Source organism: Ovis canadensis, chromosome 5 (assembly GCF_042477335.2).
Source record: "Ovis canadensis isolate MfBH-ARS-UI-01 breed Bighorn chromosome 5, ARS-UI_OviCan_v2, whole genome shotgun sequence".
Lineage (NCBI taxonomy): Eukaryota > Metazoa > Chordata > Mammalia > Artiodactyla > Bovidae > Ovis > Ovis canadensis.
This window is the reverse complement of record NC_091249.1, coordinates 37,410,210-37,434,896: the sequence shown is the minus strand read 5'-3', so window position 1 is coordinate 37,434,896 and position 24,687 is coordinate 37,410,210. Positions and strand designations below refer to the sequence as shown.

General features: G+C 40.5%; 1 protein-coding gene across 1 annotated transcript in view; it reads left to right on the top strand.

The window, feature by feature from the left end:
* The first annotated feature begins 4,691 nt into the window (after positions 1–4,691).
* ADAMTS19 (ADAM metallopeptidase with thrombospondin type 1 motif 19) overlaps positions 4,692–24,687 on the top strand; it is a 262,774-nt gene continuing 242,778 nt past the window's right edge. The window contains exons 1-2 of the mRNA XM_069591632.1: positions 4,692–4,953; positions 5,625–6,262. Of these exons, the coding sequence (XP_069447733.1) occupies positions 4,881–4,953; positions 5,625–6,262 (711 nt within the window). The 5' untranslated portion in view covers positions 4,692–4,880. The remainder of the gene's footprint in view (positions 4,954–5,624; positions 6,263–24,687) is intronic.

Sequence of the window (24,687 nt, the reverse complement as noted above, 5' to 3'; positions counted from 1 at the left end):
CATCAGAAACTCAAGGTAGGGAAAGGTTTAAGCTTATGGAGGTTTGAAAGTATGCCTGTGTCTAATGAAGTGACCCCCAGTAAAAATTCACAGAAGACACAAAGTTTGAAAAATAGAATTATATTTGCAGAAATATTTCTGGCCAAAAGGGGGCAGAGATTGTATAAAATGATATGAAGTTTTTGGAACCATGAATTCTACTGTCAGGCCATCAAGTGAGAAAAGTTCTCAGCTGCAAATTCTTACTACCTTTCATGAAAACAGAAGGATGACTCAACCAGGGTAGATACAAGTTCTCAGAGGGCAGAGCCCAGAGCTATGGAGAGTTATTCTCAGACCTTCAGAAATAGTCAAGGAAATTTACATTTTGACAATAGGATTTCAGAATTGCTGCGAACAAGTGCCTTCTTTTCTTCCTTTCGAGCATAACTGTCCATAGCAATTATCCTCTGCTTGTTCTACCACAATATAGTGGGGGTATTGAGAGGCAGATAAATTGCTCCTTTAGATTCACAAATGTTTATATAGAGAGGACTAAATTCAAGGAGCTCTCCTTAATGAACTTTGAGCTAATGTTCAATAAGATGAAACTTTTGTTAGGAGACTTAGAGGATGAGTATATTTTACACATGAAGGGAGTACAGATAATTTTTTGCCAGAGGTTGTAAGTGCCCTCTTATGGTTTTAAAAATATGTCCATAAATTCTTTACTACTTCTCCCTTTGAGTGTGAGCTGGATGTAGTGATTTGCTCCTAAGGAAGACAAGATGGTGGAAATAATGGTATGTCATCTTCAATATTGGGTTATAAAAAGACCATAGCTTCCAGTTTGGGTGCAGTATCTCTCCTGTATCACTTGTTCGGAGGCAACACATGTAATGAGAGGCCCTGTGGAGAAGTCAATATGACAAAGATTCCTGTCAACTGTTATGTGACTTTGAAAATAGAACCTCTATCTTTATTAAGTCTTCAGAAACCATAGTCTTGGTCAGCAGTTTGATTGAAATGTTGTGTGAACCCTGAGTAGAAATATTCAGTTGAGCTACTTCTAGGTTCCTGATCCTCAGAAACCATGTGAGATGTAATGTTTGTTGTTTCAAACTGCTGTTTGTTATGCAGCAATAGCTAATCACTACATGCTTGATGTGGGCTTCCCAGGTGGCACTAGTGACAAAGAACCCACCTGCCAATGCACGCACCATCAGACGTGAGATCAATCCCTGGGTGGAGACGATCCCATGGCAAGCCACTCCAGGAGTCTTGCCTGGAGAATACCATGGACAGATGAGCCTGGAGGGCTACAGTCCATAGGGTCGCAGAGTCTGACACAACCAAAGTGACTTAGCACGCATGCACACTCTCTATGCCACTCTCTCCTCTCTGGTATATGGTGTCCTGTAAATTCTAGCCATCTTGCTCTGTCTTCTCAACTCAGCTAGCCTTCAGGACTCTGTTTAGATTTCTCTTCCCTGTGCTGAAGCTTCTAAGTTGCTACCAGGTAGTATGCTGGGGAAAACAGTGTTTTTTGTTTTTTGTTTTTTTTTTTGTCTGTTTTCTAATTGCTTAAGATGAGAGTTAAATCTGGTTCCTGTTACTCTATCATGGCCAGAACTAGCTTAAAAGTCTTGATTTCGACTTAGATGTGAGTGCTACCGGCAGTTGATATCCTCATGCAGCTCAGTGAAAGGGTTCTTTGTATTTTCTTAAGATTTTAAAGTTTTTTGGAGTGAGGAAAGGATTTGAGACTAGCTTTAGGTCATGAGAGGCTTAGGGCCAGTGAGTGAAGAGAATGATGAAGAGCTGAAGGCCTCAAAGTCAACTTTCTACATAGAGAAGCATGGGTTATAAAATGCAACATGTGAGCACCCGGGGTATAACAGTTGGTTCCACTTACTCTGATGCTTTGTCACTTACCTCCACCCCATAAAAGCAGGGCTTGGTTGACGCTAGCTACCATCTGGTGACATATGTAGTGACCTATCTTTACTAACATATTTTTCCCAGCTGCTCTTTTCTTTCTCTAGGGTTGGTAATGCACACACATGTCACAGTTCTGCCTTTTCTCCTCTATTTCATCACGTACAATCCAATTAATTCCAAATCAGGCTAGTTCTTTCTTTTTCTTTTTTCACGTACAAACATACTCAAACCCAGTTTAACTGATGCTCTTACTTGCACCTCTTAAGTTTCTTCTACTTAATCAAAAAATCTTCACACAAGTCATTTCTCTCTTAGACTTATTCTCTCTGTAAGATAGATAAATCATGCTGATAGTAACTGATCACCAACAGATACAGCCTTGTAATTCTGGATCAAGGAATTGGAATCAAATACCACACAGAAATCAATCTCTATCATCTTCTAAAGCATCTTAGAGAATTTCCTGAGAATTTCCACACGCATTTGGTAGATAAATCTCTGTATTAGACAGGGTGATGTAAAGAAAGATATACAAAAGAAATAATTCCTACCTTTCCAGAAAATTGATAGTCTATAGAAGAAATATTTACACGAGTCATTACAACTCAAATGATTTATAAAAGCCTTTGAAAATAGACAAATAAATTATAACAGTATTTCAAATAGGAGAAAGAGTAGAACCAGCTGGGAGTTAGGCAAACTTTTCTGTAACAGGATTAACCTTTACTGTAAGGGATTGGAATGGTTAATGGCTGTTATATAGCTGGAGACAAGAAAAGGGAAAGATGAGAACTTACATAGGCAATCTGTGCTTTTAAATATATTTAATCATACAGCTCATCTAGTTTTAAGGAATCACAAATGTACTCCAACAAATACACACAATTCAATAGGCATTCCTTCTATAGGTTTACATTTTTGTTGACGTTTTGGTTAAAATTACATGAGAAACACTTTAAGATTCAAATCCTTGTGGAGGTGTTTCATTGAAATTAACCTTTGGTGTTAAAAATTTGCTTTATTTCTTAAAAATAAACTGCCTCTGATTTCTTGCCCAGTTTTAACTCCATATAATTGAGTCCCATAAAAACGAGGGTGTAGATACTTCTTGAGTGTCTGGAAACTCACACCCACCCTAGTTACTCCAGCTCTATAGAGATTTTACATGACAAGGTTTGGAGACAGACATACCTAGAGTGTCTTTGTGTTTGTTTTGAAATTCTGGACAACTCAAAGAAAGTATTCTAGGACCCTGCTTATTCAAACAATGGGTTTCCTTTGAAATAAGATCATGTGCCTCCCTTAAAGACAGAGTAGTCACCTTTGACACTAAGAACAGAAGGTAAAACAACAAAGGATGTGGGGAACCAACCTCAGTGCTGGAATTTTAAAAAACTGATTTGCATTAACTCTTATTTATAGGTACCTGGCCTAGTTCGGAGGCTGCAAATGGCAGGTTAGATCAATCACCCTGGAGCCTGAGGTGAAAGTTTTGATGTGACCAAGAGAAAGGTGCGAGGGGCGGGGGGGGGGGGGGCGGGGGGGGGCAGTAGGAACTACGAAGAGCTGCCACAGAAGTAGCAAGAATATTTAAGGTTGAGCTGCTCTTCAAAGACAGAAGTAGTAAAAACATCTTTTTTTGAAGGAACAACAACACCAAAAAGGTAAAAAGGGCAAAATAAATTCATTTGGCTTGAGATCTTTAGACTACAGTATTTAATGCTGGTTTCTTTCATCTCACCGTTATTTGAAGTGTGTATGAGAGAGAGAGAAAGAGAGAGAGAGGGAAACTGATAGCACTCATGAATAGAAAGCCAGAAAGATAAGGTGGGACAAGGGGCTATGAAATGTCAGGGTGTCTACTGTCCTGGGAACCTTTGAAGCACACTCCATGACGAATTACTTTATCTCCAGCCTTAGAAGATTCCTAGAGACAAAGATGGGAAGAAAAATCGAAGGTCGTTGACAAATGGGGCCGCTGCTTTGTGCTCCAGTCTGCACTAAATTTGGCTTTGTGTGCTGTGCGGGTGGGTGGAGAACTCCACTGAAAGAGGAACCCTTTGTAAAGGGGTGGGAGGTGGGGAGGGGACGGCCCTTCTACCTGCACACACCTCAGCAGGGAGAAGGCGGTGCAGCCTAAGGATGCAAATCTGCCTCCCAGAATGGCCAATCAGGAGTCAGGTGAGGGAATCAGGGTCCCCACCCCACCCCAACCGCGCGTGTGAGCGCGTGTGCAGTGTTCTGGGACCTTTGTCCCGCAAAGTCACGCTTGGCGGCCGCCCCTTGGTGCCTTTTCCTCGTCGGATCTGCCTCAGTCTTTTTTTTTTTTTTTAATCCTCTCTACACCCACCTCACGAGTAGTGTCTTCCCCTCATCCCCTTCCAAATTCCCTGCCGCGCCGCGGCGGGTGGGATCCCGGAGCCGGTCCCGAGGAGGGTGCGGAGCTTGGCACACGCCCGCTGCCAGGACCGCGGCACCAGCCCCTGGCAGTTCCGCGCGGGTGCCGGCGACGAGCCTCGGCTCGGACACTGCGGCGCTCCTGCCCGCGCGGGGCCGTCCTCCGCCCGTCCCGAGGCAGCGCTGCCCGCCTTGCGCCTGCCGGCTCTCGGCTGGCCGTGGCTGGGCTGTCCTGAGGGGCTCCGGAAACTCCTGCGACATCCAGAACACAGAAAACAGAATCCGCACCTAATTCGCCGGGGAGCCGGGGCGCTGCGGGGCCGCGGCGCTGCCTGCCCCCGCTCCTCCCCCACCCCACCCCCACCCGTGCTCCGGCAGCCTCTCGGAGTCACAGAGCAGCCCCCACCCCACCCCCCGGCAGACAAAGGGCCTGGGCAAACTCGCCGCCCGGCCTCCTTGCGCTCCGGGAGGCGGCGGCGGCGGCGGCGGAGGCGCTGGCGGTGGATCGCGCAAAAGGAGGCGCGCGCGCGGCCGGGGAGCGCGGTCTGGGGAAGAGCCGCGAGATGCGCCTGACTCACATCTGCTGCTGCTGCCTCCTCTACCAGCTGGGGGTCCTGTCGAATGGGGTCGTTGCAGGTAAGTTCTTCCGTGACTTTGGGCTTGCTTTTCCAGCTTCCCCAGCCAGAGACCTGGAACGCACGGGTCGCCGGGGCTGGCGCAACTGTGCGCGGTGAGCAGGGCTTGCTGCTGCTGCTGCAGCTAAGTCGCTTCAGTCAGCGGGCAGCAATTAAAAAAAAAAAAAAAAGCCGTGCGGGTGTTGGGCAGAGGGTCACGCTCCTGAGCTAAGCGCACTTCTCGTGGCCTCATTTCAACAACGTGAAATGCTTAGTTTTCCTCTCCTGAGAGTTAATAATATGTGCAAAGGTACGTTTACAGCACCTGGAGGAAATCTGGGAAGTAAAGAAATTGATAGCGCTGCCTGGCTCTGGCAGATACTGAAGGAAATTTTTTAATTGTGCTGGAGTCTTTGCACCGGTTTTCTTTTCTTCAACTAAGTGCTGTCAACAAACTTTGCAGCCCCGCTTTCCCCCTCCCCCCGCCCCGATAATCGTACTTTTATTTTGAAAATGCTGGGGTCTGTAATCTGATCGCCAGACTTCACGGGTTGTAAGTTTCAGGGCTAGACGGGTGGTCTCCAGCGCGTTAGCCGTGATCCCTGTGTCTGTGCAGAGTGTGAACCCTGGGATGCTTGTGCTCCTGAGACCTCGACTCTTTAAGCCCCGCACTTCTGTCTGCCCCGCCCGCAGGGCTGCAGTTCGCCTCCGACCGCGAGGAGTGGGAAGTCGTGTTTCCTGCACTCTGGCGCCGGGAGCCGGTGGACTCGGCTGGCGGCAGCGGGGGCAGCGCGGACCCAGGCTGGGCGCGCGGAGCCACGGGCGGCGGAGGCGTCCGGGCGCCGGCAGCCAGCAGCTCCCGCGAGGTGCGCTCCGTGGCCCCGGCACCGCCCCAGGAGCCTGTGGAAGGCGGATCTGAGCCGCGGCCCCGACCCTCGCCGCCCGGGGGCGAAGAGGATGAGGAGCTCGAGTCTCATGAGCTGCCGCGGGGATCTAGCGGGGCTGCCGCCCTGTCCCCGGGCGCCCCGGCCTCGTGGCAGCCGCCGCCCCCGTCTCCGCCCCCAGCCCAGCCAGCCGAGCCGGACGGCGAAGAGGTTCTGCTGCGGATCCCGGCCTTCTCCCGGGACCTCTACCTGCTGCTCCGGAGAGACGGCCGCTTCCTGGCGCCGCGCTTCGCTGTGGAACAGAGGCCGAGTCCGGGCCCGGGCCCCACGCGGGCGGCAGCCGCCCCGCGCCCTCCCGCGCCGCCTGACGCCGCCTGCTTCTACACCGGGGCTGTGCTGCGGCAACCCGGCTCGCTGGCCTCTTTCAGCACCTGCGGAGGTGGCCTGGTAAGCGCCTTTCCTTCCCCAGCTCTCCTCTTCCCCCTGCCACTCCTCCCTCTGCCCTTGTCGACCAGGCAAATTTGCCTGCACCTCATCCCATTCAGAGCGCGCCCTGAACTTCGCCCAGCCTACACCACTACCGTTTAGCGCCCACGGAACACCTCCAGGGCAGTCAGTGAATCAGAAATCTAATTGAATGGATTAATAGCCTTCTGCTAGATGCTTACACATTTTTTTCGGAATTACCAGGTAACACTGTCTCCTTGCAACCCTTCCCACTGGTTTTGTTTCTGCTTTTCAAAATAAGCCCACCACGTGGTGTCTTTTAGGAGATTGGAAGATAACAAGTCCATTCACTGCTCAATCTCCTCCTCCTTGCCCCCGCCCCCAGTTTCTCATCTATTATCTCATAAGCTTTTTTTTTTTTTTCTCATGTCCTACTTCAGAGTTGTCAGAACAGTTTCCTAGGGAGTTATATTCTGACATCTGTCTGGAATTTAGACACATCCACGCTCACACGGGACACCTGTTCACTGTTCTTGTGAGCGACGAGTGGAGGAGTTAGGTCGAAGGCCGCGAACAGCTGTCTAATGGATGACAGGAGAATCCAATCAGAGCTTGAAGGGTTATGGTTCTAAGATTTAACATTTCTAAGGTTTACATACTATTTGGCCATAGTTTCTTTTCTTTTTCTCCACTCCAGGGAGGAAAGTAGCTCAGCTGAGAGCCTGGCTCAGAGGCGAGCCGGAACTAGAAAATAAAAGCCATTTGCTCTGTCTGAACAATAGGGATTATCATTCGACTTCCACCCCCTCTGTTTTGACCCAGGGTGTGGGATAGTTGTTACCTCCTGTTAAGTTGGCCTTTACTTTGTGGTAGACGTAACATGCAATGTAGAAGTACCATCGCTATACGTCCATTTCAGTGTTAAGTACATACACCTTGTGTGGCCGTCATCACTATTAACGTTAATAATTCTTTAAGGCAAAATCCGCAAAATATTATAAACACCCATGTGATTTGTGTCTTCATTTTGATATTCCAATTGAGCCATTGATGAGATCCTCAAGGACTTCTCTAAAAGCAACCTGCTCATTTGGAGAAAAATCCAATAGGAATGGACAGCAGAAGACATCAGCACAGTCAGAGCCACCCAGAGCCATGAGATGGAAAAAATGGTTTAAAATCCAAACAAAATGAAACTGGAATTTTTTACCTATGCCCTTCTATGGTCCCATAGCAAAAGTGATGTAAAATGCTGAATAGGGCTATATTTTAGCAGATGCTCATAATGATGAATATTCAAATTTGGACATTTTTAGCCATAAGGGGAAAAAATGACATGGAAAAATTACATGAAAAACTTTAAAAAATGTTTTTTTTTTTTGTGGAACTAATGTTTGAACACTTCACTGGGGGAGACATTCTGTAGGGATTTCATTGTCCACTGGTTTTTGGCCAGGGATTAAGTAATTACATATAGAAAGTTCCTGATGCAGTAGAACCAATAGGGGATGAAGCATTTCAGCAATGTGGGTTTTTGGTCAGATTTTCCAAATGAACTATGCCTTCTCTCCATCCTTAGAAGAACAAAGTTACAATTATGAGTAGGTTTTTCATAGACTGAATAGGAGTTTGACATACCTCCCTGCTTATCATGTGGGACTTTGACTCACTTTTCCTATTAGCTACATATATGTATTCTGAACTGGGAAGTCTTTGTTGTTGAGGAAAATTGACTTCACCAGAAATACAGTGTAGCAGTCAGACTTGGAGTAAAAAGTTAGGCAAATAGCCAGGAAGGGTAGGTTTGTTACTCTAGACTCCACTATGCCAGCCCTTTCCCTTATGGGGGTGGATCAGGAAAGAGAAAGCATAATTTGTTATCTGAGCTCTGACATTGGCCTATTCCTTGATGATTGACAAGTCCCTTACCTCTCTGGGATCCAGTTTTCATAAGTAAAATGAGAGTATCTGATGATTTAATTAAAATTGGATGATAGAATGAGAATTTTCCTACATGCTAAATATATTCTAGGGGCTTGCAGATTAGAACATCATATACAAGCAGATAGGATATAAGTAGTCATGAAACAGTGACATACCAGCATGATAAAATGATAAATCAAATGTATGCCTGAGGCTAAGTCATGCTTGGGGAGTTTGGGAAGGCTTCCCAGGGGAAATAAAAGTTCAGTGGATTTTGAAGCATGAGAAGCCGAATTTCTCCAGGCACGGAAGGGCTGGGAATGCTGAGGATAGAGGGAAGAGACTGTGATGTGAAAATGTAGAGCCTATCAAGGGAGTGAAACAAACAAACAAACAAAAAACACGTTTCCTCTGAGGAGGCCAGAAAGTGCAGTAAGGGGCAGTGATGCTAAACTGCCAGGTGAGCGCAGACCTCAAACGTCTTGTCTGCTAGAGCCTGAGCCTTTTCTGTTCAACTGTTGGTTATTGTAGGACTACGTTGTTGTTCCTCTCTGTTTCCAAAATTCTGTGACCCAGTAATTCTAATGTGAGGCATCCTGATGTCTTTGTATGAAGGTGCATTCTTTATAAATGCAACTCTTTTAGTCTGCACCATTTTCTTTACAGTAAAAGCTTTCTGGTTGTCAGTTACACAAAGAAGAGTAGATCAGGAAGTTTCCTTTCCTTTCGCCTCGCTCAGTAGTGAATTTTTCCCACTTGTACCTGAATTCTTCAACACCTTTTGGATTATTACATATTTGAAAGGTTCTAAAAGTCTCTGTGAAAGGAAATAGATCATTAAAGAAAGAGTTATCAACTCTTGCAGAGTGGTGAGTATTTATAAGACTGGCCAATTCATTCTCCAGATATCAATCTGACTTGTGCTGTGAAGGGAAAAGTGGTTGAATGGAGATTTTGGTTATAGGTTCTGGTATTGCTTCTTCTAAGTACTTAATGTTTCTGGATCCCATTTCCCCTATTTATAAAATGCACAAATTGTATATCTATCACTTATTGTATGACATGTTCTTATGATTTATTTTCCCTTATTAGTCTCTAATGAGGGCTTCCTATATGGTACCGTGGTAAACAATCTGCCTTTCAGAGCAGGAGACACAGGAAACCTGGATTCTATCCCTGGGTTTAGAAGATCCCCTGTAGGAGGAGATGGCAACCCACTCCAGTATTCTTGCCTGGAGAATCCCATGGACAGACGAGCCTGGAGGGCTATAGGCCATAGGGTCGTGAAGAATCTGACATGACTGAGTGACTGAACACACACATTAGTCTCTAATATTGAAAAATAATCTTATTTGAGCCATATATTAGATCTAATGATCACATTAATAATAATAATTAAACATTTATTGAATGACCCTTTTGAGCAAGGCATGGTATACAAAGAGAATTCAAAAAGAAGATGAGGAAGGCTTAGTATGTTTCAAGGAGATCCCAATCTGGCTTGCCAGTCACAAATATAAATAGGGAAATAAAGTAGGTTGAGTTACATACAAATGTAGGAATGTCCCAAGTGCCATGATGATACTGTCTTGTTCATCTCTTCATTTTCGGAACGTTGAAGATATCTAGTTTTTAGAGACAACCAGTAAAAGTCACTAAATAAAACTATGCATATGCTAGTTTATTGTGTTTTAAATAGTAATCTCTAAAAAGTACAAGAAAGCAACAGATTCCATGAAAGACTGAAAAAATCATGTTTGTTCAAAATTGACAAACAAAAAAAAAAGCACACCTCAGCACTGGGCCAAGATGAACTAGATCAGTGCATTCCTTGCCTATGATTCTCTTTAGATGAACTATTGAAATGGCTCTCAGTAATATTTATTTTCCCAGAATGATAAAGAGTAAGTACTAAACCTTAAATTTGGTGTTTTGTAAGTTTAGGGTTTTATGTAGTAGTTGTTCTGAAAAGTTCTTGTTACAAAATCTGCAGTCCTGTGTAAATTTCAGGTTTTTGAATTTACTCTCTCATGTAAATCAAAGTATTCTGAGCCATGGCAAGTTTAGAACACATAAATTTGGGAGCATCCTTTTTGGACAAGGAGCTTCACCAAGTACCAGTACAGAAATAGGAGAGGAGGGTATGAGGACAGGAGATCAGTGCAGATCCAGGAGAACTGAACTAGAAATAGAATAAGTATCCAAATGAAAAAGTAAGATTGCAGACTAGTTTCACACATCCGGTGACTTTGTTCAAGACAAATCTTAGGAATGACAGAGACAACATATTCTAAATAAATCTAAAGCAGTATTCGAAAAGAATGCCATCAGTACATCAGAAATTTTGAATATCTCCTGAAAGACTGCAAACTGTGGATCAGATTAATGGAAAACATATAGGTATTAGAGAACATGTATGAATGGCGGCAGGTATGGCAGAGGTGCTGCTGCACACATGGGGAAGGAGAAGGCCATGAACAGAAGGGGACCCTGGAATAGCAACACTCCTGGGTTTGTCTGCTATCTAGTTGTGCCAAGCAACAGAGGCCAAATGTGTGTCTCTGGGCAAGAGCAGAGAGAACAGAGATAGAGCTTTCCTGACATGTACGTGATACCAGAGGATAGAGAGTCTCCACTCTCAGGACCTGAGCCATTGGCTTCCTGCATCCAGTACATGGTCCCACATGGCTCTCCAAATAACTAGAGGCAAGCTGGTCACAACGGGTGGGTGAACAGGAAACCACAGAGGAGCTGACACCTATGAATATCACACTCTTAAGAAAACAAACCATATAAAAGAGGGTCATCAAACTGATTAAAACCATGGGGCAACAATCCTAATAGATTACGCAGAATAACTGAAATATAAGAAGGGATATATATCCTATGGACAGAGGAGCCTGGTAAGCTGTAGTCCATCGCGTCACAAAAAGTGCTCAGGGCTGGTGCACTGGGATGACCCAGAGAGATGGGATGCGAAGGGAAGTGGGAGGGGGGGTTCAGGATGGGGAACACATATATACCCATGGCTGATTCATGTCAATGTATGGCAAAAACCACTACAATATTGTGTAGTAATTAGCCTCCAATTAAAAAAAAAAACAACAAGATATAAAAGGTGCCTAGAAACAAGTGCTAGATGCTGAGACAAAGGAAGAAAACATATTAGAAGCTGACATGATCCAACTCCACTATTTACTAGCATAAAAAAAAAAAAAGACGACACCACTAGCACGCATGGGATAAAATACAGGACCAGTGCTGTCCATAAGAAAGGATTAGATACAACAGAACTCACATTATATGGTCATTAGAAATAGAAATTACATAGATGAACTGATAAGTAAGTTTGTGACCTAGAAGGCAAACCTAGAAATTATCCCAGAATAGAATATAAAGGACAAATGGATGCAAAATACAAAAGAAAAGTTGTAAGCCATGAATCAGATCTAGATGGTCCAAATTTCTTTGGTGGGAGTTAATTTAAGAAAGTAAGTTAAAGGATAGAGTTTTTTAAATGCATACAAATGAGCCCTAAACATTTGATTCTAACGTAAATTACCAAAATATGCATTCATTAGCCAATCTTTGGGTATGAGGCCAGATACTATGCTGTTGAATGTAGGTCAGCTAACTGGTACTCCAGGTGAGCCTTACTCACCATGCGCCAAAACCATTTTCCAATATAGGTTGCTATATTTGGAATAAAAATTAAAAGACAAATGCAAGGCAATTTCTGTGTAGAACCCTGGACATTTGAAACTTCCAAATCCTGTACAGTTTCATCCCAAACAAAATTATAGCACTTTTTTCTTAAGCCACTTAATCTTTCTCTGGTTTTTCCAGAACTTTCATGAAATCAAAGACATGCTTTGCACTTCTGTTTCCCAGACATTAGTATTTAGGGTTTGATTAAATTATGTGATTACTAAATGTTGTGAACATGTGTTCAAACAAATATAGTTGATTCTTGGTGAACATGCAGGCTGACTGGTGGGAGTAATTGTGTGCAGCAAGACGAGGGAGGAATGAATTGCTGTGAGCGTTGAGCATATTGCATATTTTAATTCATTCAGTGATTTGAGATGAATTAGCTGATGGAACCTGTGTTGGTTAGGTAGAGGGTAAGAGCTTTCTATGATGTCAATCACATTTGCCCCAGAGATAAAGGAGGTTGCACACCCTCAGATGGAAGGATCAACCATTAAACTCATAGTAGCATAGAGACCCAAACCTAGACTCATTGTGGCAGAATATTAGAAAGTCAAAGAGAAAGAGAAAAATTCTATGTGTTTAGTAAAGGAAAGGTTATCTACATTAAAATGTATGAAGTTGGTATGAGAGATTGAGTTAGTAATGCTGGATGTGAGAAGGTCATGAGTTGATAGCTTCAGATTTCTGAGGAAATGTGATTTTGAATCCTGGATTCAGCCAAACTGCCATTTAAACCCAAAGGGAGAGTAAACTCATTTTCAAAATTGTAAGGACCGAGACTTTACCACACAGCACCTCCAAAAAGTTATGCAACAAAACAGCCTTCCTCTAAAACCCTTTCCCCGGTATTAGTATCCCGTTGCAGAGGAGAAGGAAATGGCACCCCACTCCAGTGTTCTTGCCTGGAGAATCCCAGGGATGAGGGAGCCTGGTGGGCTTCTGTCTATGGGGTCGCGCAGAGTCGGACACGACTGAAGCGACTTAGCAGCAGCAGCAGCAGCTGCTGCAGAGGTGACCAGGCTTCTCTGATAGCTCAGTTGGTAAAGAGTCCGCCTGCAATGCAGGAGAGCCCTGTTCAATTCCTGGGTCAGGAAGATCTCCTGGAGAAAGGATTAGCCTATTCTCCGGTATTGTTGGGCTTCCCTTGTGACTGAGCTAGTAAAGAATTTGCCTGCAATGTGGGAGACCTGGGTTCGATCCCTGGGTTGGGAAGATCCCCTGGAGAAGGGAAATGCGACCCACTCCAGTATTCTGGCCTGGAGAATTCCATGGACTATATAGTCCATGGCGTCGCAAACAGCCAGACACGACTGAGCGACTTTCACTTACTCAGTCACTCCAGAGGTGACCAAGGTTATTATAATACTTTCTAGTGTGTGATTCAGAGATAATTGATTTGAAAATGAATAAAATGTATATATAAAGAGCTTTATAAAGCCACATTTATCCACACACGCACTGACAGGCAAGATTATCACATATGAGTGCATAGAGAGAATCTTCTTTCTTTTTTGGTTGTTCTGTTTTATCTGACTACAGAAATATGCCATAATCACCTTGATCAGTTCAGTGTGGATATATATTTGATTGATTCCAGTATGTTTCTGCTATGATCAGTGCTAAATAGATAGGACTCTATAGCTATGCCATTTTGCCTACATCATGTATAACCTTCTCAAAGGGCATGTGTGTTGGTATTTTGGGGCAAAATTGCCAGATTGCACCCCATAGAGGTGGGTGCTGCTTTACTTTCTGATGTCAGCAGAGAACCAGAGTCCATCTTTCACATATACTGTCACCAGCATGGGTATTATTAAACATTTTGATCCTTGTAAAATCTATTAGGCAAAGAAATGAAGTTATCTCAAACTAGTTTTAATTTGCATGTTTTTGTATTATGGTGTGACTGACCATCTCCACATTTTCATTCTCATTTCCTCTCCTGTAAATTTTGTGTCCATATGCTTCTACTCATTTTTTGTTAGGTTTTTGGTCTTTTTCATTTCTAATTCCAGGCTCTTTTTCTATTAGTATTTTAAAAAGAAAGGTTAATGACAAAATACTACAAGCTGAGTAGAGACAGTTTAAAAAATACATAAATTTACAAGTCATCTGTAATCTTACCATCCATAGATAAGTGAATATGCTGAAAAGGAATATAAATATTGAATGGAAATTCACTGTTTTTTCAAATGAATAGGGAAGCAGGGAAAGAAAATTTCTTCCATAACCATTTTTGATTCATAGATTGGCACAGACTATGAAAATAAATAATATCCAGTGGGCATGCTTGGGGAACACAAACTTATACATTGTAGGGATGTACATTGGGTAGATCTTCTTGTTCAGTATGTATTTAAATTTTGGACATGCTTATTTTTCAGCAATTATAGGAATCTGCGTTAGAGGAATATTCACATATGTGCAAAAGATTTATGTATAAGCCTATTCATTGCAGCATTGTTCCTTGTTTCAAGGCCTTTATAGTTTTTAAGGAACCGTCACTTTGCCTCAACTTGTCCTGCCTGTCTTTTGCACAGTTCTTTGACTTAGTAAGTGTTCAGTGTTTTATCAACTTTCAATGCGTATCTCCTTAAGACATCCTATGATTTTCCAGTTTAAAAGTTAGAACGCCATGGGTGGTCATGTTTCTGCTGACAGTGACACTAGAAGTTTCTATACTTAGAGTGGCCAAATGCAGATCCTCTGGTCTTTTTTAAGAAAGTGATATAGTAAATTTTAGTAAGACGACTCATTGTGCTGATGGAAAAAGCAATATTATACATTAAAAGTTAATAACCCCTTTCAGTTCAGTTCAGTCGCTCAGTCATGTCCGACTCTTTGCGACCCCATGAATCGCAGTATGCCAGGCCTCCCTGTCCATCACCATCTCCCAGAGTTCACCCAAGCTCATGTCCATCGAGTCGGTGATGCCATCCAGCCATCTCATCCTCTGTCGTCCCCTTCTCCTCCTGCCCCCAATCCCTCCCAGCATCAGGGTCTTTTCCAATGAGTCAACTCTTCGCATGAGGTGGCCGAAGTACTGGAGTTTCAGCTTTAGCATCATTCCTTCCAATGAATACCCAGAGCTGATCTGCTTTAGAATAACCCCTTTAATCATATGTTAATCTGTCTTAGGGCCCTAAGAGACTTCAGGCATGGACCAGTTTTCGTTAGAAGAAATTTTGTCCATTTAATAATATTTATTTGATAATATTTAATATGAATATACACTTACTTGAAATTTATTGGCTGAATCATAAAAGTAGTATACCTTTTTAGATTCAGGAAATTCTGAGTAGCAGTCTTAAAATACTCTTTACGCAGTACTAAAACAGAGCACATTTTTATTGAGCTCATGCACAATTGAATGTTTCCGCTTAATTACAGTTACGTTTTTACCCAGATGGTTTTATTGCTTTGTGTTCCCAAAATAAAAACTATCAGAGGAGTTCCAGGTTCCTGATAGATGGGAAGCGTATTGAGTTAGTGAAGTAATCTTGATGGGTTTTAAAGCAGTGGGAGAACTAGTAGTCCCTCTAGGATTATTATTTTGGGGGGGAGGATGTTTCCTGAAAGGAAATTTTAAGATTTCCTCAGCCAAGTGAGGACCATAATTTGATGCAGAGTGCATTTAGGGTGCAGCCGTAGTGAGCACATCATCTTGTCTCCATCTCATCTTTATTCTAATGCCAAGCCTTCGACTGAGAGAAGTGAGAAAATGGGAGCTCAGCCATTTCAATGCTACCCAGATATTCGTACAGCATTATTGCATGGTGGTGTTAGAAAGGCCCTTGGGAATTAGATAGTTCAGTGCTTGCCTTTTCCAGCTGATTTCATTTCGTAATTAACATCCATATATCTGCAATAAATTATTAACTGTTTCGGCTTTAACTTGGATGATCAGGCAATGGAGCTGAGGAGCACAGGCCAGTTTTAGCTTTATTTAAGCAGCTTCTGCTTTCTTACAGCTTTCTAATTTAAAAAGTAAGACCTAAATATTTTTTTTTCCTTCAGAAGCATTTGAAGATCTTTCACTCCAGATTTTTCCTCTTCCCTCTGCCTGGCTTCACCTAAAATATATGAGTACTTTCTGCAACGAGCCCAAACCATCAGCTTTTGGCTCATAATTCTTGATGTCCGGTTTTTTAAAGTCTGGTGTGCAAACACCTGGATTGAGATCATGGCTTTGGGGAGAGATACTAGGGGCTGGAAATTCTCCACTTAAAAATCAGAATCCCAGATTGAGCCTCAAAACTAAGAAATGTATCTTATAAAAATCCAAGGTAATTCTTATACAAGCTCAAATTTGAGGGCAGTCACGCTAGTGGCTCTGAAAACTCCAGAGCTCAGGAGCTTTAAGGACTGGATCTGCATGCATCAAACTTCATATCCTCTGTGTCTTGAATGAATTTTAATACTCTTTTACCTCCAGTTATAGTAAACTTGGATACCTCCTGTCCTTCCTTTAACATCTTTCCAGGAACCCACTCAGATGCCATTGAGCTAGATAGGATTTTATGACTCAGTTATTCAATAGTCTATAAATGTGAACTAGTTGGGAGATGATATAATGGGGCCTAAATGCTAGTATGAACGTTTTCCTACTCTTTAGGTGAAAAAGTATTCAGAAGTTGAAACTTACTTCCTATTTTAGAATTTAAAAGTAAATGGAACTGAATTATTTCAAATTGTCATCAACAGTTTTATGGATAATACATTGTCCAGTTGCTCAGTTGTGTCTGACTCTTTGTGACTACATGGACTGCAGCATGCCAGGCTTCCCTGTCCTTCACTATCTCCTGGAGCTAGCTCAAACTCATGTCCATTGAATTAGTGGTGCCATCCAACCATCTCATCCTCTGTTATCCCCTTCTCCTCCTGCCTTCAGTCTTTCCCAGCATCAGGGTCTCTTCTAATGGGTCGGTTCTTCTCATCAAATAGCCAAAGTATTTAAGCTTCAGCATCAGTCCTTCTAATGAATATTTAGAATTGATTTTCTTTAGGATTGATTGGTTTGATCTCCTTGCAGTCCAAGGACTCTCAAGAGTCTTCTCCAGCACCGTAGTTCAAAAGTGTCGCTTCTTCAGCGCTCAGCCTTCCGTATGTTCTAGCTTTCACATCCATATATGACTATTGGAAAACCATAGCTTTCTCTAGAAAGGAACCATTCCTTCTCTAGAAAGGAACAAAGCCCTGCTGACACCTTTTCTTTGGCCCAGCCAGCAAGACCTGGGTAGGACTTCTATCCTAAAAAACTCTAAGCAAATAAAATTGTGTTGTTATAACACACTAACATCACTTCTTTGGTTCTCAGTCTTCTTTATGGTCCAACTCTCCCATCTATACATGACTACTGGAAAAACCATAGTTTTGACTATAGGGACCTTTGTCGGCCAAGTAATGTTTCTGCTTTTTAAAACACTGTCTAGGTTTGTCATAGCTTTTCTTCCAAGAAAAGCAGATTTATTCTGGCTTCTGTAATAAAATGAAATTTATTAGAAATGAAGGAAGAAACATATCTTCAGAGTGAAAAGGACCTAAGATACCACCAAGTTTAGATGTGGCTGAATGAAGACTGAAGCACATTGTAGAGGAATATTAAAAAATACATGAGAAAATTGGAAACTTTTTTTGAGAGATTATCTGCACTGGAATGGCAAAGCAGTGTAGTTAGATTAAGAAACTTTGAAGATGTATGAGAATTCAATGGTAAACTATCTCAAATGGCAAAAGTAACCAAACAAATCTTATCTATTTATTCACATTGCAAGAATTTGGATGTTAAGAGTCCTGTAAAACTCATTAGGGTTAACAGTCAAAAACCATTACCATGCTGAGTGGCCAGGCAGATAATTATATCAGCTAATATGATTAGTGCAAATTGTCTATCTCTGTTCACTCAGTCGGCTCCAGATATCTGCCATAAGCTATTAAAATGGGCGTATGGGCTTCCCTGGTGGCTCAGATGGTAAAGAGACTGCCTGCAATGCAGGAGACCTGGGTTTGATCCCTGGGTCGGAAAGACCCCCTGGAGAAGGAAATGGCAATCCACTCCAGTATCCTTGCCTGGAAAATCCTATGGTCAAAGGAGCCTAGGAGTCTATAGTCCATGGGGTTGCAAAGAGTCGGACATGACAGCAACTTCACTATCACTATTATAATTTGTAATTGAATGCATGTAAGAGCAACTAAAATGTGATAGGTACATTTCCATTATAAATGTATTATGTTACCAGCAAATATTTTAGCATGCCCGGTTCAAAGATAGACAGTTCAGTTATGGACAGGAACTTATGTATAAATAGCGTAGAGTCTTCCTGTCGTCTGGTTGTGTGCTTATGGATAAATAGAACTTCAGTAGTTTATTACAACAAAATGGAAAGTCTAAGTAATTTATTGTGGGAATAACAATTATGTTTACATACACTTAGCAAAGTATAAGTCTGAGTAATTCATTGTGGAAGTATCTGTCTTTTAAACTTTAATTATTTAATGCCCCATGTTATTTACTAACATGGATGATTGCATGTCTGTGTAGATTTCTGGTTAGAATTTTGTCACTTCAAAATAGATGGTTATAATTAGTAATATTTTGAAAGTATTGAATTGGTATTTTATGATGAAAGTTCCTACATAGAAATTTTTCAGAGTAAAACTTAACTATTTCTCATTAGTAAGATAGATTCATGAATATGTCAAGCTGATTTTTCTAGGACAAATCATTATTTAACATGTGACAATTCTAAAGGATATTGTGAATGCTTCCCACACAATTATCTTTTTTCTGGTACAATTTACATACCATAAATTCATCCCAATGTGCAACTCAGTGCCTTTTTTGTCTGTTTACAGAACTTCACAGCCATCACCACAATTCAGTTTTAGAACATTTCTTTCGCCCCAGAGGTGTCCCTCATATCCATCTGTAGTCATTCTGCTCCAACCCCTAGTCCCAGGCAGCTATTCATCTGCTTTTTCTTTTATAGATTTACCTTTACATTTCATGTAAATGAAATCATATAAAATTTGGTCTTTTGTGTCTGGCTTCTTAACCCCAGCATAATGTGTTTGAGGCTCAGCCTTGTGGTAGCATGTATCATTAGTTCATTCTTTTTTTTGCTGAAACGTAAGTCATTCTTTATCGATTCATCACTTGATGTGCATTTGATTGTTTCTACTTTTCGCTATTATGAATGATACACAAATATGAATAAGTCATTGTGTAGATACATATTTTCATTCCTGTTGGATAGATGCCTAGGAGTGGAATTGTTGGGTCATATGGTAAAGTTATGTTTAATAAGTTTTAAGAAACTGCCAAATTCTTTTACATTCTCACCAGCAATTATTAGGATTCCAGTTTTTCTACATCCTCATCAAAACTTGTTATTATCTCTTTTTGATTAAAACTATTTTTGTGGCTGTGCAATGGTATTGTGATTTAACTTTGCATTTCCTAATAACCCTGTTGAGGATATTTTAATGTACCTTTTCATAGCTATTCATATATTATCTTTGGTGACTTCTTTTGCTAGTTTTAAATTGGTTTTTAAAAAATTTTCGACTGTTTAGTTTTCAGAGTTCTTTGTATACTCTAGTTGTAAAATCCTTTGTCGCACATAGGTTGTTCTTGTCTATAGAGGTTCCTGTTCATTTTCCTAATGGTGTCTTTCAAAGATAATTTTTATAGATTTTGAAAAAGTCCAATTTATCTTTTTTTTTTCCTTTTATGGAATGTGCTCTTAGTGTTGTAACCAAGAACTCTGTGTCTAACTCAAAGTCACATAGGCTTTCTCTTATGTTTTCTTCCATAATTTTGGTTATTAAATGTAGGTCTGTGGTGTATTTTGAGTTAATTTTTATATATGATGTGAGATAAGTTTGAATTAATCTCTTTGTATATGCATATCCAGTTTTCTCTCAGCACCCTTCGTGAAAAGACCATCCTTTCCTCATAAAATACCAGAGAACTTTTGTCAAAGGTCGATCATAAATGAGTTTACTTTTGTACTATTAACACTGTTTTTAAAAATCTATATGTTTATCCTTATGTTAATACCATATTCCCTTGATTTAAGAGGCTTTATATTTTTATTTGGGGAAATTCAACTTGGTTTCCTTTTTAAAAGCTTTTTTGTCTATTCTGGATCTTTTGCATTTCTATATAAATTTTGGGACCAGGTTGTCAGAATCTGTGAAGCATCTGCTGGAACTTTGATAGGGATTGTGTTTAAAGATAAATTTGGGGATAGTTTCCATCTTATAAACAATACAGATGATTTTTCTGCTCTCTGAAAATTACTATCTCAGCATTCATTAGGGGATATTTTTGAATATTCCATTGACTACTAAGGGATAACAAGCTACTGATAGCCTGTGTTATAGTGGACATGCTTTAAAATTCATAAGTAATTTATGAGAACAGATACTCAAAGTCACTCATTTGGAGCGATATAAATAAAGCATACAAAATAGGGAATTATGCAGACTCAATGTCTGTAGGATTAGGACATGAAAACACATCAAACTGATTTTTTTAAGTGTTCTGTTTAAGTGCTTCTTTATTTACTTATATTTCTTTTCCATGGACTTCCCTGGTGGCTCAGACAGTAAAGAGTCTGCCTGCAGTGTGGGAGACACAGGTTCGATCTCAGAGTCAGGAAGATCTCCTGGAGAAGGAAATGGCAACTCACTCCAGTATTCTTGCCTGGAAAATCCCATGGACGAAGGAGTCTGGCAGGCTATAGTCCATGGGGTTGTGAAGAGTCAGACACGATTAAGTGACTTCACTTTCTTCTTTTTCTTTTATTTATTTTCTTTTCCATATAGTTAGTTCCCTGAGCTATACAGTGGGCCCTTGTTTATCCATTCTGTGTATAATAGTTTACATGTGTTAATTACAAACTCCTAGTTTACTCTCCTACTTCGCAAATTTTCCCTTGGCAACCATAAGTCTGTTCTCTATGTCTGTGAGTCTGTTTCTGTTTTGTAACTAAATAAGTCATTTTCTGTCATATTTTAGTTTCTACTGCTGCTGCTAAGTCGCTTCAGTCATGTCCGACTCTGTGTGACCCCATGGACGGCAGCCCACCAGGGGCCCCCGTCCCTGGGATTCTCCAGGCAAGAACACTGGAGTGGGTTGCCATTGCCTTCTCCAAAGTTTCTACATATGCGTGATATCATATGATATCTGTCTTTCTCTGACTTCACTTAGTGTGATCATCTCTAGGTCCATCCACGTTGCTGCAAATGGTATTATCTCACTCTTTTTTGATGACTGAATAGTATTCCACTGTAAGTATGTACTGCATCTCTTTTATCCATCCCTCCATTGATGGGCATGTATGTTGCTTCCACGTCTTGACTGTTCTAAGTATTGCTGCTGTAAACATTTCAGTGCATGTATCTTTTCAAATTATATTTTTGTCCAGATGTATGTCCAGGATTGAGCTTGTGGATCATATGGTAACTCTATTTTTAGTTTTTTGAGGTATGTTCATGCTGTTTTCCATAGTGGTTGCACCAATTAACATTCCTGTCAATAGTGTAGGAGGGTTCCCTTCTTTCCACACTCTCTTTGGCATTTATTATTTGTGTAATTTTTAATGATGACCTTTCTGACTGGTGTGAGGTGATAGCTCACTGAAGGTTTGACTTGCATTTCTCATAATTAGCAATGTTGAGCATCTTCTCATGTGCTTTTTGGTCATCTGTATGTCTTCTTCAAAGAATGTCTATTTAGGTATTGTGTCTTTTTTTAATTGAATTGTTTGTTTTCTTGTTATTGAGTTATTATTGAGTTTGTATATTTTGGCAATTAAACTCTTGTCAGTTATATAATTTGTAAATATTTTCTCCCAGTGTGTAAGTTGTCTTTTCATTTTCATTTCACAAAATGAAAAGATGGTTCCCTTTGCTGTGCAAAAGCTTTTAAGTTTGATTAGGTCCCGTTTGCTTATTTTTGCTTTTATTTCCATTGCCTTGGAAGACTAATCTAAGGAAATATTGGTACGATTTATGTTGGAGAATGTTTTGCCTGTGTCCTCTTCTAGGAATTTTATGTTTCATATTTAAATTTTTAAGTCATTTTGAGTTTATTTCTGTGTATGGTATGAGGATGTAAGACTCAACTATTGTTTCATATATTCCACTACTTTGAAAAAGACCAGTTATAGGTTCATGGTTCAAATCAAGTTAACAAATAAATACAAACAAACAAATCCAAATCAACCTTTTCAGGAAATAGATTTTAGTCACAGACTTTTGGAGTTATTCTCTAAATGTAAATGTGTATACAAATTATTGTGTGTGTTTAAACAGCCAAAAATTCTAAAATTGCACTTTTTTTGCTTAATAGCTGTATTTTTATTTTTATATTTTTGAAGTATAGTTAATTTACAATGTGTTAGTTTCAAGTGTACCACAAAGTGATTCAGTGATTTTTTTGCAGACTCTTTTCCATTATAGGTTATTACAGGATATAGAATATAATTCCATGTGCTATACAGTAGGTCCTACTATGTAAAAAATAGATGAATAACAAAAATCATTTATTTTATATACAGTTATGTGTATCTTACATTTTTCTAAAATTGTACCTTTTATTAAAAACCAAAGCAGTAGGCTTTCTCTGTTATTGTGACTTTGGAGAGATGCCTGCCAGCTATAGCAGTCATGATTGGGAAAATGTTAGGGAAATAAAGTCCCTTAAATAGTTAATTTATTAGATATTAATTTAATAATATTACACAGAAGGCTGCTAAAGTATTTTGTTAATTCCAGTAGATTCCTTTCCACAGTTTAGCAACTCTTAACATTAGGGTTATGTCATAACACTGATAGCATCTTAGGACTGATGAAATTTGATATGAAAGCAAATGTGGAATTGGTGTCATTTTAGGAAGTGAACACATATGAAGGCCTAGTGGTGCTGCTATCCTAGAAAAACAGCTCAGAAAGTAAAAGGGAATGATATCCAAATGGTTTATTGAAATCTTTGGTTTTGAATAATAATATAGAGAGATATAGACAGGAAACCTTTATAGTTTGTGTTTTCAAATGTGCTTGAATTTCTTCTGCTTTGTCAGGATTGAACTGAATTCCTGTAAATCTTATATCAACTCTAAACTTTAGAGAATAAAGTGATGGCCCAAAAATTCTATCAGGAGAGATGTTTTGGAACGTTCAGAGGAAAATGAACAAGGCATACATAAAGATATCACTTGGAAGTTATGTCCAAATCTTAGCTGGGAAAATGGTAAATTAAAGAAATACAGTATTTGATTACTAACTCAATTCCCATAATTGTTTATTTTGCATTTTTAGTTTCTATGGCATCTACTCTTGTCGGGTCTCAAGAGCTTACATATCTATGTGAATTGATAGGACCTTCCTTTGAGAGGGTAGAGTCATGAGGGGGGTCATTGGGTGGAAAGGAAAAAGAGAAGTAAATTCACTGATTCATATTGAGAATGTGTTTTAAGCTTGAGACTATGAAAGCCCTTTATTTTATTTGAAATGCTTTTGGTTTAAGATACTAAAGCATCCTTGGGGACAGCCTAGCGCTGCACATTAATATGGTTTAAAATGTCTCCAAACCTTTGCCTATAGTTAGCTCAGTTGTCGTATTTTAGTAAGTGTTCTAATAACTTGGCTGTTCTTGCCTTTGGCTGTGAAGTCTCCACAAGGGCATAGTGTCCAGTTTGGGGGTGCTTGGTCACATGGTCTTACGTGTTCCGAGCCTATTAATAACTCACCATAGGCTTGTAAGAGAGAATACATCAGACTCTATATTGGAACTGCATAATCGACTGTCTACTTCATCCTTCTCCCATTTCTTCCCATTACCTATTCCTCTAGAAGATACACATTCAGTCCTGTGTTAAAACTTATATCTCCTCCTATTCCTTTAATTCTGAAGTAGATTTCAATAATTTAGTCTTGGAGAGGTAAAAAATAATACAATATAAATAAAAGAGAAAAATATAAATGGTTATAACTGATAATAACATTGGTTTAAAAGTACATTACAGCTTATAAAATACATGTACAAAATCTTTTGGTTTGTAGTATTTCTACACAGTCTTAGAAAATAAGTGACTTGCTCAAATAAATACATATAAATCTAGTTTTTATTAATTGAATTATATTTTAAGGGCCCTTTAGGATATACCTAGGTAATGAAAACAGGTTGTGATTTTTTTGTAAATAATAATCTGGGCTTCCCTGGTGACTCAGTGGTAAAGAATCAGCCTGCCAATGCATGATTCAATTCCTGGTCTGGGAATATCCCACATGCTACAGAGCAACTAAGCCTGTGTGCCACAACTATTTAGCCTGTGCTCTAGAGCCCAGAAGTGACAACTGCTGAGTCCGCTGTTGCAACTCCTGAAGCCCATGTGCCCTAAAGCCCATGCTCTGCAACACGAAAAGCCGCTGCAATAAGAAACCCATGCACTAAAGAGTAGCCCCTGCTCACTGCAACTAGAGACAAGCCTGAGCAGCAGTGAAGACCCAGCACAGCCAAAAATAAATAAATAATAAAACGAACCCTAATTTAGTATCGCTTTCTTAGAGCAAATCTGTCTTGGAAAATGTCTGATACTTTTTACCTTTAAATAATTTTGCGTCTACTCATTTTATTCAATGTGAAAGTATCCTTAAACTTTATATATGAAAAGTTGGGAGAGCCTTCTATGCCAGGGCTATGGTAGATAGTGAATGATAAGAAGCATACCTGCAAGAAAGAGGAGAGGTACTAGAGTCTCCCACTAACTATACCTACA